This window comes from Mauremys reevesii, linkage group 2 (genome assembly GCF_016161935.1).
Source record: "Mauremys reevesii isolate NIE-2019 linkage group 2, ASM1616193v1, whole genome shotgun sequence".
Classification (NCBI taxonomy): domain Eukaryota; kingdom Metazoa; phylum Chordata; order Testudines; family Geoemydidae; genus Mauremys; species Mauremys reevesii.
In genome coordinates, this window is record NC_052624.1 from 74,651,002 (window position 1) to 74,664,921 (window position 13,920).

At 42.0% G+C, this 13,920-nt stretch overlaps 1 protein-coding gene across 3 annotated transcripts in view; it reads left to right on the top strand.

Annotated features, from left to right (window-relative positions):
- Positions 1-13,920, top strand: part of TGFBR2 (transforming growth factor beta receptor 2) — a 68,041-nt gene that overhangs the window by 31,925 nt on the left and 22,196 nt on the right. For 2 of the 3 annotated variants that reach the window (XM_039525933.1, XM_039525935.1), the window contains one exon: positions 10,793-11,583. In XM_039525933.1, coding sequence (XP_039381867.1) covers positions 10,793-11,583 — 791 coding nt within the window. The remainder of the gene's footprint in view (positions 1-10,792; positions 11,584-13,920) is intronic. The other variant, XM_039525934.1, reaches the window with a different exon arrangement.

The window sequence follows — 13,920 nt, forward strand, 5'->3', positions numbered from 1 at the left end:
GCTGCCAGGCAACATGGGTTGTTCTCTAGGACTTTCCTGTGGTCTAGAACCTCCTGGTGGGGCAAATCCTGCCTCCTCAGCCACTGAGGAGAGTCCAATGAGCAATGCAGTTCCATAAATTTCATTACATTGAATTTGTGGCTCCCTGAAGGTTGCACCCAATGCCTGAGCCAGAGTGCTTTCAGGTTCAACCCTACTGCATCCAGTGGCAAATCTTACATTGTGGATTCCTTAATTCCATAACCTCATTCCTTAATTATATGGTTGGTTTTCTACTAAAAGTCACTCTCTGTTAAGTTTGCATTCCATTTCATGCATGGAGATAATCAATCCATAACCAATAATATTTTCAGCTAATTTCACCTTTTTGTCTATTTGTGCAGTGTCTGAAGAGCTTGTAATTTTCTTCTCATTTATTTGCTATTCAAAGTTGTTTCAAATTTTTTTGGGCGCGGGGGAGATGGAGGGGGGAATTTTTCATACTTGGTATTTAAAATCCCAAATTTCAGTTGTATGCCATGCCATATAGTGAGAAATCTGGAGCCAGATCCTTGGGTCTGGTTAAGTTCTGCTTTAGTTTTACAGGCAGAGACAGAGTTGGAGATGGACAGAGTTGTCTGTATACCACCTAGTTCTTAGGCAGGATCTGAGGGGAGAGCTCACAAGGAGTCATTCTTGCATGCATGCTCCATCCTAGGGACATCCTCTACAACCATGAATAATTAAAGTTCCCTCATTCAGGGAACACGAGGGTTTCTCCCTATGTACACTCCCAAGGAGGGGATATTTCCAAAGGAGGAAGGGGGCCATGGCTCCATTGCATCAAACCCCTTGCAGTGCAGATTAGCCACACCACAGGGTCCAGGCTCCATCATCTTAAAAGCACTATCCTTCCCCAAGTTCCCCAGGGTACTGAACTTCTCCTAGTGTAGACACAGTTCTCCTTTGAGTGCTTGCTCATGTTGATTCCATTTTAGGTGTGTGCATGCTCACATGTACAGTTGTCAGAGGTTTTTGCCTTAACAGTCCCTGTAGGGCTGGCTGTGGTGCCCTCTGGAGCACCTCATTCATGTGGCAGGATATCAGGCACCACCAGCCCTACACCCTCTCAATTTCTTCTTGCCAACCGTGAAAGTTGGTTGGAGCATCTGGTCTTGCTAGGCAAGAGCATTAGTGGTGTTTAGATCATTTTCCTTTGTTGTTTAGTTGAGTGATTAGTCAGCTGTTAAGTGTAGACACAGTTATATCAGTAGATAGGTGCTTTATACCAGTATATGCAGGAAAAGGAGTAACGGTACCAGTCTAAGGCCTGGTCTACACTGGGGGGGGGTTCGAACTAAGGTACGCAAGTTCAGCTACGCGAATAGCGTAGCTGAACTCGAAGTACCTTAGTTCGAAGTACTTACCCGTCCTCACGGCGCGGGATCGAAGTCCGCGGCTCCCCCGTCGACTTCGCCACCACCATTCGCGGTGGTGGAGTTCCAGAGTCGACGGGAGCGCGTTTGGAGTTCGATATATCGCGTCTAGATGAGACACAATATATCGAGCTCCGAGAAGTCGATCGCTACCCGCCGACCCGGGCGGGTAGTATGGACGTACCCTAAGAGTAAGTCTACACTATGAAATTAGGTCAATTTTATAGAAGTCAATTTTTAGAAATTGATTTTATACAGTCGATTGCGTCTGTCCACACTAAGTGCGTTAAGTCGGCGGAGTGCGTCCTCACTACCATGGCTAGCATCGACTTACGGAGCGGTGCACTGTGGGTAGCTATTCCACAGTTCCTGCAGTCTCTGCCGCCCATTGGAATTCTGAGTTAAGCTCCCAGTGCCTAATGGGGCAAAAACATTGTCGCAGGTGGTTTTGGGTACATGTCCTCAGTCACCCCTCCCTCCGTGAAAGCAACGTCAGGCAATTGTTTCGCGCCTTTTTTCCTGGGTTACCCATGCAGACGCCATTCCACGGCAAGCATGAGCAAGTTCAGAATGGTGGTAGAATGTGCCTTTGGACATTTAAAATCCTGCTGGCACTGGTGATCCGACCTCAGCGCAACCAACATTTCCATTGTTATTGCTGCTTGCTGTGTGCTTCATAATATCTATGAGAGTAAGGGGGAGATGTTTATGGCGGGGTGGGAGGTTGTGGCAAATCGCCTGGCGTCCGATTTTGAGCAGCCAAACACGAGGGCGATTAGAAGAGCACAGCAAGGCTTTGAAAACCAGTTTCATGACTGGCCAAGCTTCGGTGTGACAGTTGTGTGTGTTTCTCCATGACGCAAACCCACCCCCTTTGTTGATTTTAATTCCCTGTAAGCCAACCACCCTCCCCATTTTGAAATAAAGTAACTATTGTTTTGAAACCATGCATTCTTTCTTTATTAATTAAAAAAAAAAAAGAGATAACGGATAAGGTAGCCCGGGTGGGGTAAGGGAGGAGGGAAGGACAAGGCCACATTGCTTATTGTAACCACACTAAAAATCAAACTGTTTGAATGACAGCCTTCTGTTGCTTGGGCCATCCTCTGGAGTGGAGCGGATAGGTGCCCGGAGCCTCCTCCATGGCATGTTCTTGAGCAGCTGGGTGAGGAGGCTATGGAACATGGGGAGGAGGGGAGGCGGTTATACAGGGGATGCAGCGGGGGGCTGTGCTCTTGTTGGCTTTCCTGCAGCTCCAACAAATGCTTCATCATGTCCGTTTGCTCCCCCATTAGCCTCAGCATCGCATCCTGCCTCCGCTCTTCATGCTCACTTAATTCTTTCCTGGCCTCTGCCACTGAATGCCTCCATGCACTAAGCTGTGCCCTCTCAGTGCAGGAAGATTGCATGAGCTCAGAAAACATGTCATTGCGAGTGCGTTTTTTTTCACCTTCTAATCTGTGATAATCTCAGGGATGGAGATGATAGGGGGAGTGTAGAAACATTCTATGCTCTAAGATTCAGGGGGGACTGCATGGTCACCTGTGCTGCTGAGTTCGCCACGCTGACCAAATAGGAAATTAAATTCAAAAGTTCCCGGGGCTTTTCCTGTGTGGCTAGTGCATCGGAGTTGAAAGTGCTGTCCAGGGTGGTCACAATGGAGCACTCTGGGATAGCTCCCGGAGGCCAATACCGTTGATTTGCGTCCGCACTACCCCAAATTCGACCCAGCAAGGTCGATTTTAGTGCTACTCCCCTCGCCAGAAGGAGTACAGAAGTCAATTTTAAGAGCCCTTTAGGTCGACGGAATGGGGTTGCTTGTGTAGATGCATTCATTATAAAATCAACCTAATGTGGCTAAATTCGACCTAACCCTGTCATGTAGACCAGGGCTAAATTCCCTTTATAGTGGTATAACCATGTCTACACTAAGGGCGTGGCTACACTGGAAACTTCAAAGTGCTTTCGCGGGAACGCTCCCATGGCAGCACTTTGAAGTGCGAGTGTGGTCACGCACGAGCACTGGGAGAGAGTTCTCCCAGCACTCCCGGTAATCCACCTCCATGAGGGGATAAGCTCCGAATGCTGGGAGACTGTCTACACTAGCGCTTTAAAGTGCTCAGACTTGCTGTGCTCGGGGGGGGGGATTTTTCACACCCCTGAGTCAGCAAGTTAGAGCGCTTTAAAATGTAAGTGTAGACAAGCCCTAAGTGTTGTACTGGTGTAACTATTTTGGTTAAAAAAACAAAACAAAAAACAACATAACTATGTCAGTTGGGGGTATACCAGTACAATATCTGTGTGTAGACCAGGCCTTAGTTAAACTGGTGCAAAGGGCTATTTAGACATGCTTATTTTGGCTTAAACCAGGCATATTTTCATAGACTATGTCTACACTACAGAGTCTATGCTGGCATAACCCTTGAGGGTAGACTCCTCATCTGCCAATAAAAGGTGTTTTTTTTTTTTTAAACACCACCTCCTTGAATGGTGTTAGCTATGTTGACAGAAACACTCCTGTATAGGTATAACTACATCTACACGGGGGACGGGGAGAGGGTTGTTGGCATAGCAATGTCTGTAGGAAGTGTGGTTTTTTTTTTTTCCACACTCCTGACTCACCATATCAGTTTTAAGTGTAGACCAAGCCATAGATTCTAAGGCTAGAAGGGACCACTGTGAATACCTAGTCTGATCTCCTGTGTAACACAGGCCATAGAACTTCTCCAAAATAATTCCTGTTTGAATTAGAGAGCATATCATTTAGAAAAACATCCCATCTTGATTCTTAAATTGCCAATAGTGGACAAACTACCATAACCCTTGGTAAATTGTTTTAATGCGTAATTACCCTCACGGTTAAAAATTTAAATCATATTTCCAGTCTGAATTTGTCTAGGAATGTATATAGACCCAGATTTTTAAAGCTCTTTAGGCACCTTGAGACATTTTCAAAAGCAAATAGGCATCTTAAACTCATTGATTTCAGTGGGTATTAGGCTCCTAGATGCTTTTGAAAAGCCGACTAGGCACCTAAATACCTTTTTAAAAATCTGGCCCCTTATAGACTGTGATCAAGTCACCCCCTTAACTTTCTCATTATTAAGCTAAGTAGATTGAGCTCCTGGAGTCTCTTACTGTAAAACAGATTTTCCCGTCTTTTAATCATTCTTGTGGCTCTTCTCTGAACCCTGTCCAATTTATCAACATCTTTCTTGCATTGTGGACACCTGGAGTGGACATAGTATTCCAGCAGTGGCTGCACCAGAGCTAAATACAGAATATAACCTTTCTACTCCTACTCATCGTTCCCCTGTTTATGCATATTTTGGTTTAGCTGAAGTCAAGTAGCATCCAATTTAAACTGAACCAAAAGCAAGCATTTTTAAACGAAAATAGGTGTGTCCACAAAGGTTTTATACCAATTGAACTAAACCAGTTTAATTAAATGGGTGCAAGTTTGTGGGTAGGCAAGGTCTGAGACTGCATGGCAACAAAGTTTTCATCATGGATGGCAGCAGCTGATTCCTGGAAAAACAAACAAACCCACACACCTCTATTTAATTTCTCCTATGGAAAATGATCAAGCCCCATGATTATTTCACTTCCTGTCAACCCTCAAACACAACCGGAAGTCTTACAAGTGCACATGAGACTTGCTTTGTGCATACATTTTCCATGTGAATACTGCATGCTGTGCACATACATGTGTTGCTCAAATATATGCATTAAAGAAGGTCCTTGTATTTCTGAAATATCTACATTTTACCCAATAACGATCCATTCCTTCTATGCTTTATTATGTGAGTAATTGAAGGAAATGATACCACGTGTGTGAACAGAGAATGCAGAATCAGACCCTAATACTAATCGGTGTCTTGATTTTATTTAGATGAGAGGTGAATGTGTTCCCAGTGAAAAGCTAACAACCATCTTATCTGTCAGTTGTCTAGGATTTCTATACACTCCTATGGATTTTGGCTAACTTGTTCTAAATAAGTCATGTTAAAACTGTTTCTCCTGGGGTTAAATAATTAAATGCAATCTGGGTATCAAACATGTCTTCTCTGTTAATGGTTATAATGCTAACCATTCCATAAATCTAACGCTGAATGCCTTATTCTCAGTTACACCACAGTCCCATTACATTGCAAGAGTAGTGTTAAAGGGCCTTAGTGTGCATGAGAATCTGAACGTATTACTCTAATTTCTTTCATTCTTAGAAGTAAGTAGATTCAGAACTTTCCCTGTGGGTAGGGTCCCATTGTAAGTATATAACTGTGAAATATATGCAGCAATTGCCCGTAGTCTGTGAGTAGTTCAGATGAAAAATAAAATAATACAAAACTTCAGTTTGTAACATTTCCACTCCTTCCACAAACACAAACAACTCCAAGGGAAAAAAATTGAGGCTTTGTCATTCCTTTTTTATTCTTGTGGGTTAGTGTTTCTTTTAAATGAAAACAGCCCAGCTGGATTGCTTGCCTGGTTAGCCATGGAAGGAAGACAAACGATTTTTACAGTATCAGACATGCGGTTTCCTGTCTGTGTTTAACTTTGAGCAGAACATCACAGCCAGCTGGTCCACTGCTCCTCCAGACAACTAGATAATAGCCTATAATAATTTTGCCTTTGGAATGACTGTCATCCAGCTCCATTCTGTACATTGCTCTTCTCTTTTGAATACTACTTTTACTTGTACAGTAGAGTGTGTATTTTGCTATTCCTTTGCATATCTCTTTTTCTTTTTTTGTGAGAGAATGAGACAGGGTCTCCTTGTATGGCCTGATCTAAAGGCTGATTGAATTGACTTCAGTGAACTTTGGCTCAGGTTTCCAGAGCACTCTCTTCATTATTAGCAGCAATAAAATTTAGATAAAAAAAATCATAATCTTACAGCTGATAATCAATGTCTGTGCTGTGTACTTACTGCTGTAAGTGATCCGCTCCCAACCTCCTCTTCCTGCTTGGTATACATGCAAGATTTAAAAGGCAAACCAGATGCAGTTACTTGTCTACTAAAAATATGTGCCTGAGATAGGAGACAGAAAACTGTGGATGTATCAGCAGGCTCTAATTTCCATAAAGAGGTTAGTTACTAGGCTCCAAGAAATCACAGCTAAGCAGCTCTATGTTGTAGTCAAATCAGTTTATGGAACTGTTGTCCTTTATCAGTCTCTTGTGGTGAATGGCTAGCCTCCCAGCCCCGACCTCTGAATAGCGTGCCATAGTAAGACACGAAAAGCAAAATAGTGTGGATAGTAGTAGGTATTGTGACTCACTCAGTCATGGCTTTGCAGATATTTGAAATGGGTAAAACCAAATCAAATTTCTGTTTCTTTTGTGGATTTTACTTTTAAATTGCCAAGTTGTAGAATAAACAAACACACTGAAACTAGATATGCGTCTAACTACACAGATGTAATTTTGCTGCTGCGTTGTGCTTTTGGCTATTACCATTTCAATTAATATTTGAGGCATCAGTCTGAAGAATAACATTTTCATGCGCATGATCATATAAAACAATATTGTGTAGCTCGGTGGGGAAAAAAGATCAAAGGAACAAGTTAACCACTATGAAACTCTTCGGTTTATGCTGCTCACATTCTTTTTTGCCAAACAAAATTGTGGCTGACTGGCGAACACCACACACCAATTGGAATTTTGAACCAGAGGTTTGTGGTGGAAAATTGCTCCTGAAAGCAAAACTCCATGCCAGGCTATTTTAATTATTATTTATTTAAATGTCTAATTTCGACGTTACTAGAAGCAATCCTCAGGAGCAAAAACATGGGAAAAGACTGGCCCCAAAACAGTCGGCTCGGAAAAAGGTTTGCCAGATGTTCAGTGTTGTCATCATGAAAGAGATTGGGCATTTTACAGTTGAGTTCAATAGGAACAAGATTGAGTACTGGGGTTTTTGCCTTGGTGAGATCTAGCTACGTATAATGGCCCTACACATCACAATAGTTCATTCCAGAATTATTCATTAAAATGTTGCACTTCCCCTCCCACAACTTAAACCATTCTGAAGAAACTAAACTACTGCTAAGAATTTGGACAAATCCAGGATTCTTTCATTATTTTGCCAATTTCTTTTCTATGTTTTCCCTACTCTCCCTTTACTGTGCCACTGTCCAGTTTCCATAACCCTGTCAAGCAATTTACAAGTGGGAACGTTCTACCTCGTTGAAGAAGATGCTATGCCAGAGCCCTAACCTAGAATGGCTGGCTGAAGTTCAATCTTAAAAGATCCCCGAACCTTACCTTTTGCACAGATTCCTCATAGGTTGCCCAGTATGGGAGCATAATGTGCACTCCTCCCTCCAACCTCAGGCCTAACCTGTCCTGCCTGTGCAGGTGATGCAGAGCTGATTGGTTTCTCTCACTTCTGCAAAGGAAGTGGGAGGTCAGCATGCAGTCCATTGGGAGGACAATCTCCCCTTTCCTGACCTGCAGCCTCGTTGGTTTGAATGCCTGTAATGGTACTCAGAATATTAGAGACTGCATCTGAAAAATTAGAGCCTTTAAGTGGCATCTTGTTGCATGTTACTATCTTAATAAATGCAGGCATAATCATGGGCCTCAAATTTGAGCTAGAGTAAAAATGCAGAGGCTTGGTAACAGATCACTAATTTGTACCACATCATTAGCTCAGTTTCTTCTGTGTATTTAATTTTGGTTTTATGTCTGGATCATTTCTCTTACTTCACCATCCTGAAAACATCACTTACCCTGTCTGAACATTTGTGAAGTTCACCATCTTACAGCGTTCAGGCTTCAGTGGGTGTATTGAGTATTATACCTTTACTGTGAACAACTGGAATTTTTTCCATTGTATGCTGCAAGATTAGATCATTGTTTTGGACATTCCATACATGTCTCGTCATAATGTGGAAGAAACCTTTAGTACCAACCATAAGTATACTTAGTTTTTTTACATTTTAGACTGACTCATCAGAATTGTTGCTTTGAAATGGAGTTCAAAACTTCAGTATCAGAGCTGGGTGAACTATTTGTAAAGAACAATTTTTTAGGTTAATATAGCATTCTTTTTCTTTTGCAAACTATATACAAATTGATACTTCCTCCATATTCATTAATCATAGCTGTTTGTATTGTTTGAGCAAATTACAACCTATGGATTATCTGAGTATTAAGTGCTATGATTACTCATTGTGTACAATTGGTCACCTAGGTGACATGGTATTGTTTATTTCATGATTGGATGACCTAAACTATATAAACAGAAGCTGTGCAGAGCGCACAGGAAAGGATTGAAAATGTTCTAATGTTTTCTAAGCCTGGTATCTCTCTCTGATCTTTAAAGTGCTGCCCTCTTCCCTTTCCAATTCCCCCTCTCCTTGGTAGATTCAAAGCCCCAGTGATTATATCTGGCTTTGTAGGTGGGCCTCAGATTTAGAATTAGTCACAATAATAAAAGGGACATAATTACAGTTGAATTGCATCCCCCCCCGAGGAATTTAAGAAACATGAATCTATTTTCCTATTCAACTAACTCATTCAGAAAGTAATTGTGTTCAAGCTCTACCATAAAAGAGGTCAGTTGCAGTGCATAACATTGCATAGAACCTCTCACCACTCATGTATTGGCATTGTTCTCAATGTTTTCTCTTAGGCATTTGCAGCAATAGTGACCTAACCAGGGACTGCTGTTGTATGTAATCAAAGAAAAGTCTCCATAACACTGAAGGTCTGAATCACTTAGAGGGATAGGAAGGAAACTGGAATGGGTAGAAGCAACAGAAGTAAAGAGGAGTTCTGTTTTATTAAAACCATTATTTGCTCTTTAGAAAAATAACTATGCAGAGCTCAGTTACTGACTTTTTTTGTAAAGTCAAAATAGGCAGGTATGATGGTCCTGGTTGGCATATTTGTTACAATTTGCATCACTTAAAAGCTGAATAGTGTAGGAATGTGGCCAACCTTTTATCGGGTTGTCATGGAAGATATTTTAATACTTAGTGTGTTTCTTTCTGTAATTAACACTAGCAATACCAATATTTTGATAAAGTTTGGCAGTGTGAAACTAGGGCTTAAGATAAAAAAAAGTGTTTTGTGTGTGGCATCTGCTGGAACATATTGAAGTGACAGAGATGTCTAGTGATTTTATTGAACATATCAAACAGCAACAGACACTGAGTTGTGTAACTGAAGCATTCATAACAGATTCCAGGATAAACCACGTAAGTGGGAGAGTATTACTTTTCATAACAGTGTAAGAAAGCTCTTCTGTGAACATTGCTGTCAGAGGGAAATGTGTGCACGCACACATAGATCATAGAATCATAGATTATTAGGGTTGGAAGGGACCTCAGGAGATCATCTAGTCCAACCCCCTGCTCAAAGCAGGGTCAATCCCTAAATGGCCCCCTCAAGGATTGAACTCACAACTCTGGGTTTAGCAGGCTAATAATCAGAGCAAGAGTTGGAAAAGGAGGGGATATATAGGAAGCAAGATCGGAGGTAAGATTTTTCTAAAAGATTGTTTGCTATGTCAGAGTATATAGGAATGACACTTTTTTCTGACTGACTGGTTGGAAAACTGTTACCTGTGATTCACAGTCAAGCTGGAAGGGCCTATTGAGTGGTTTCTCATAGGGATCAGTTCTGGGTCTGGTTCTGTTCAATGTCTTCATCAGTGATTTAGATAGTGGCGTAGTGAGTACACTCATAAAGTTTGCAGATGATACCAAGCCAGGAGAGGTTGCAAGTGATTTGGAGGATAGGATTAAAATTCAAAATGATCTGGACAAACTGGAGAAATGGTCTGAAGTAAATAGGATGAAATTCAATAAGGACAAACAGGCAACTGGTAACTGCTGATAATGGGGGGCACAATTTAAAGGCTATGGTGGTTTGCAGCAGGGTTCAAGGCAGGTACTCCAGAGACAACGGAGTTTTGGTTTCTAGAACTACTTTTGATGTCATGTTTTATGATGTGTAATAACAGATGGAGCAGTTCTAAAACAGAATTACACATGAAGAAAACGGTTGTTGTATGATTCATACATGCATTAAAAATCTTAAGAAAGTTGTCATAATATGTGGTTAAGTATTACGGCCAATTCGTATGCAAACTGAGGGTCTTTTTAAAAAAAAAAAAAAAAAAAAAAAAGAGCGCTCACAAAAGTTCTTATGCACTCTGTCATTTGCTTCTTTGGTGTGCTCACTGCTACCATAGAATAAAGTGAATAAATATCATCCCAGCACAACTGCATACAGCTTTATTATTACAACCAAACCAAAACAAAAAAAAATTCTAATTGTAGTATGTTTAAACTGCAGTTTACCAGGTGCCATATCTATTATCTCCTAGTATGTAAATCTGAACCAGGATTTTCTTTTTCTTCCAGCAGATCCCCCAGACACCGATGACACTGTTACAGTGATGCTTAAAAGTCTCATCCCATTACTCGTGATCACCATTGCTGTGAACATTATCTTTTATGGCTACCGTATTCATAGGAGAAGGAAGCTCAACATGGCATGGGAGAAGAATGTAAAGCCCAGGAAACATAAGGACTGCAGTGATGCTTGTGCTATTATGATAGATGACGACCGCTCAGACATCAGCTCCACCTGTGCCAACAACATCAACCATAACACCGAACTGCTGCCCATCGAGCTAGACACCCTCGTGGGCAAAGGCAGATTTGCCGAAGTGTACAAGGCCAAGCTGAAGCAAAACACATCTGAGCAATTTGAAACAGTGGCTGTCAAGATCTTCCCCTATGAAGAGTATGCCTCCTGGAAGACGGAGAAAGATATTTTTTCAGATATAAACCTCAAGCACGAGAACATCCTCCAGTTCCTGACAGCAGAGGAGCGTAAGACAGAGCTAGGGAAACAATACTGGTTGATCACTGCCTTCCATGCTAGAGGGAACTTGCAGGAATATCTCACACGGCACATCATCAGCTGGGAGGACCTATGGAAGCTAGGTGGGTCTTTGGCTCGAGGGATTGCCCACCTGCATAGTGACCACACGCCTTGTGGTCGACCCAAAACGCCCATTGTGCACAGAGACCTAAAGAGCTCCAATATCCTAGTGAAAAATGATCTAACCTGCTGCCTCTGTGACTTTGGGTTATCCCTGAGGCTTGATCCTACTCTATCTGTGGACGATCTGGCTAACAGTGGGCAGGTGAGTTAAAACATTAAACAGTAGCTTATATTGTGTGTGTGTGGGTGTGTCAGTCTGAGTCACTTCCTGGGACTGGAGGAAAAACGACTGCTTTGATAACTATTAAATAATTATTAGAAATAAATGACAGCACTCATAAATACCTCTCTGATACTCATAAATAAAGAGGCTCGGCTCAAATCTGGACGTAAAGGAAGCAGTGTGAGTAGTAATGCCATATGGCAGTTTTGTTATGATCAAGTAGCTTATGCATATACAGTACAATCATCCCATGTGAACTTGTACTGAAGTGCATATGGGTTACTTGGCTACTGTTTGGGCTGCTGCAAAAAATATTAGGAAGGTGTGTTTTAAATTCTTGAAATCTTGTGCCACAATTCCTGATTCTGATCTTAAAATAGTTTTATGTGGTGAAACGCCATAAACTTCAGTGAAGTTACTTACGATTTACACCAGTGTAAATAAGATCAGAACCTGTCCCAGAGATCAGTCGATAGCTATAACTTTAAAACACTGTTGAGAAACCTTTTTAGGATTATGGTACTTTCTCCAAATGCAGGCAAATATGAAATTGCCCAAGTGCTATAATTCCACGGTTATTTATACTGTGTAACATGGATAATACTTATTTACTTCACATGGGTTGGTGGAGGTTTACTTAATGTTTGTAGAGTGTTTTGAAGGTGAGGTTATATAAGTGCTTCTGTAAATATCCATTGTTATCGTGAATTTTCCTTCATTGTAAATGGACTCTGTGTATCAAATAGGTTTAGGTCCTAATGTAGGTCCTACATATAATTATATCTTTCAACAGTTTATGCTCCACAGGTTGTATGCTTGGGCAAAGGACAAGTGTACTCATTCACACTATAATTTACTTTGTATGGGACCATTTTCTTTCTTGGCTAGAGAGTATTCAGAGTCAATCAGCATAGCTCCATAGAAGTCAAGGGAGTTTGGCTTCTTTACACCAGCTGAGGATCTGGCCCTTAAAGTCAATATATAACAGTCCTGATCCTATTTATATCAATGGGCATTTAAGCATTTTCTTTAGTAGGACTGGGATTATTATTCAAAGCTGGGAGGAGTGATTTCAAAACAAAAAAATCTACACATAGAATCAAATTCCACTCCTTTTTACACTAGAGTAAATCCAGAGTAAGTCTACTGAATTCGGTGGCGTTATATCATCTTTACACTGGCATAATTGACAAGAGAATTTACCCAATAGGGCCAGATTCGGAAGTGATGTGTAATGTGGTGTAACTCAGAGCCCCTTACACTTTGTGTCCCTTAGACCTACTTAACTCCACTCTGCCTATGTGTAAAGGACTCTGAGTTGGTGTCATTCACACACTGAGGGCTTGGCTACACTTGAAAGTTGCAGCGCTGGGAGTTACAGCGCTGGTCGTGCAGCTGTGCAGGAACAGCGCTGGTGTGTGGCCACACTCTCAGCTACCAGCGCTGGTGTGTGGCCACATTTGCAGCATTTGCAGCGCTGTTGGGAGTGATGCATTATGGGCAGCTATCCCAGCATTCAAGTGGCAGCAATGTGCTTTTCAAAACAGGGGGGTGGAGTGGGGTCTAGTGTGACAGGGAGCGGGGGGGGGGGAGAGAGAGAGAGTGGATTTTTGGAGCCAACACTGTGTGTTAGCTTCCTGCCTTGAAAAATCAGAAAATGTTTCCAACCCCTTAGTCTTAACTCTTAATTGCAAACAGCCTGCATCCAACACGACTCCCCGCTGTTTCACTCACTCCCTGGCTGCCTCTCATTTGATTGTTTCCAGCCAGGTACAGATTGATCACAGCAAACAGGAGCTCTGTTTGTTTTTTAGATAAGCAGCACCGGCAACGGAGCTCCGTGCGGAGCTCCGAGTTCACAACAAAACAAAGAGAGGCTACATAACAAAACAGAGAGAGTAATTTAGTTAAAAGCATTCTGGGATATCTCCTAATACCCTGGAGGCCAATTAAAGCGCTGGTGTGTGGCCACACTTGACGAGCAGCGCTGGATCACCAGCGCTGCACTCGTTATACCCCAAGCAGACCAGGTGTACAGCCAGCGCTGCAGCCAGGGAGTTGCAGCGCTGGATGTGCCTTGCAGGTATGGACAGTTACTAATTGCAGCGCTGGAAAGCCTCCACCAGCGCTGCAACTTTCAAGTGTAGCCAAGCCCTAAGAAGAGATAAGAGGAGATACTATAAAGTAGATCCACCCTACTTCTTCCTGTTCCTTGACACAGACTCCTTTACACTGCAATAAAGTGGATATTAAATTGGTTTACTGACAACACTTGATTCTGAGCCTTCCTCTGGTGTTAATCAGCACCACCTTAGA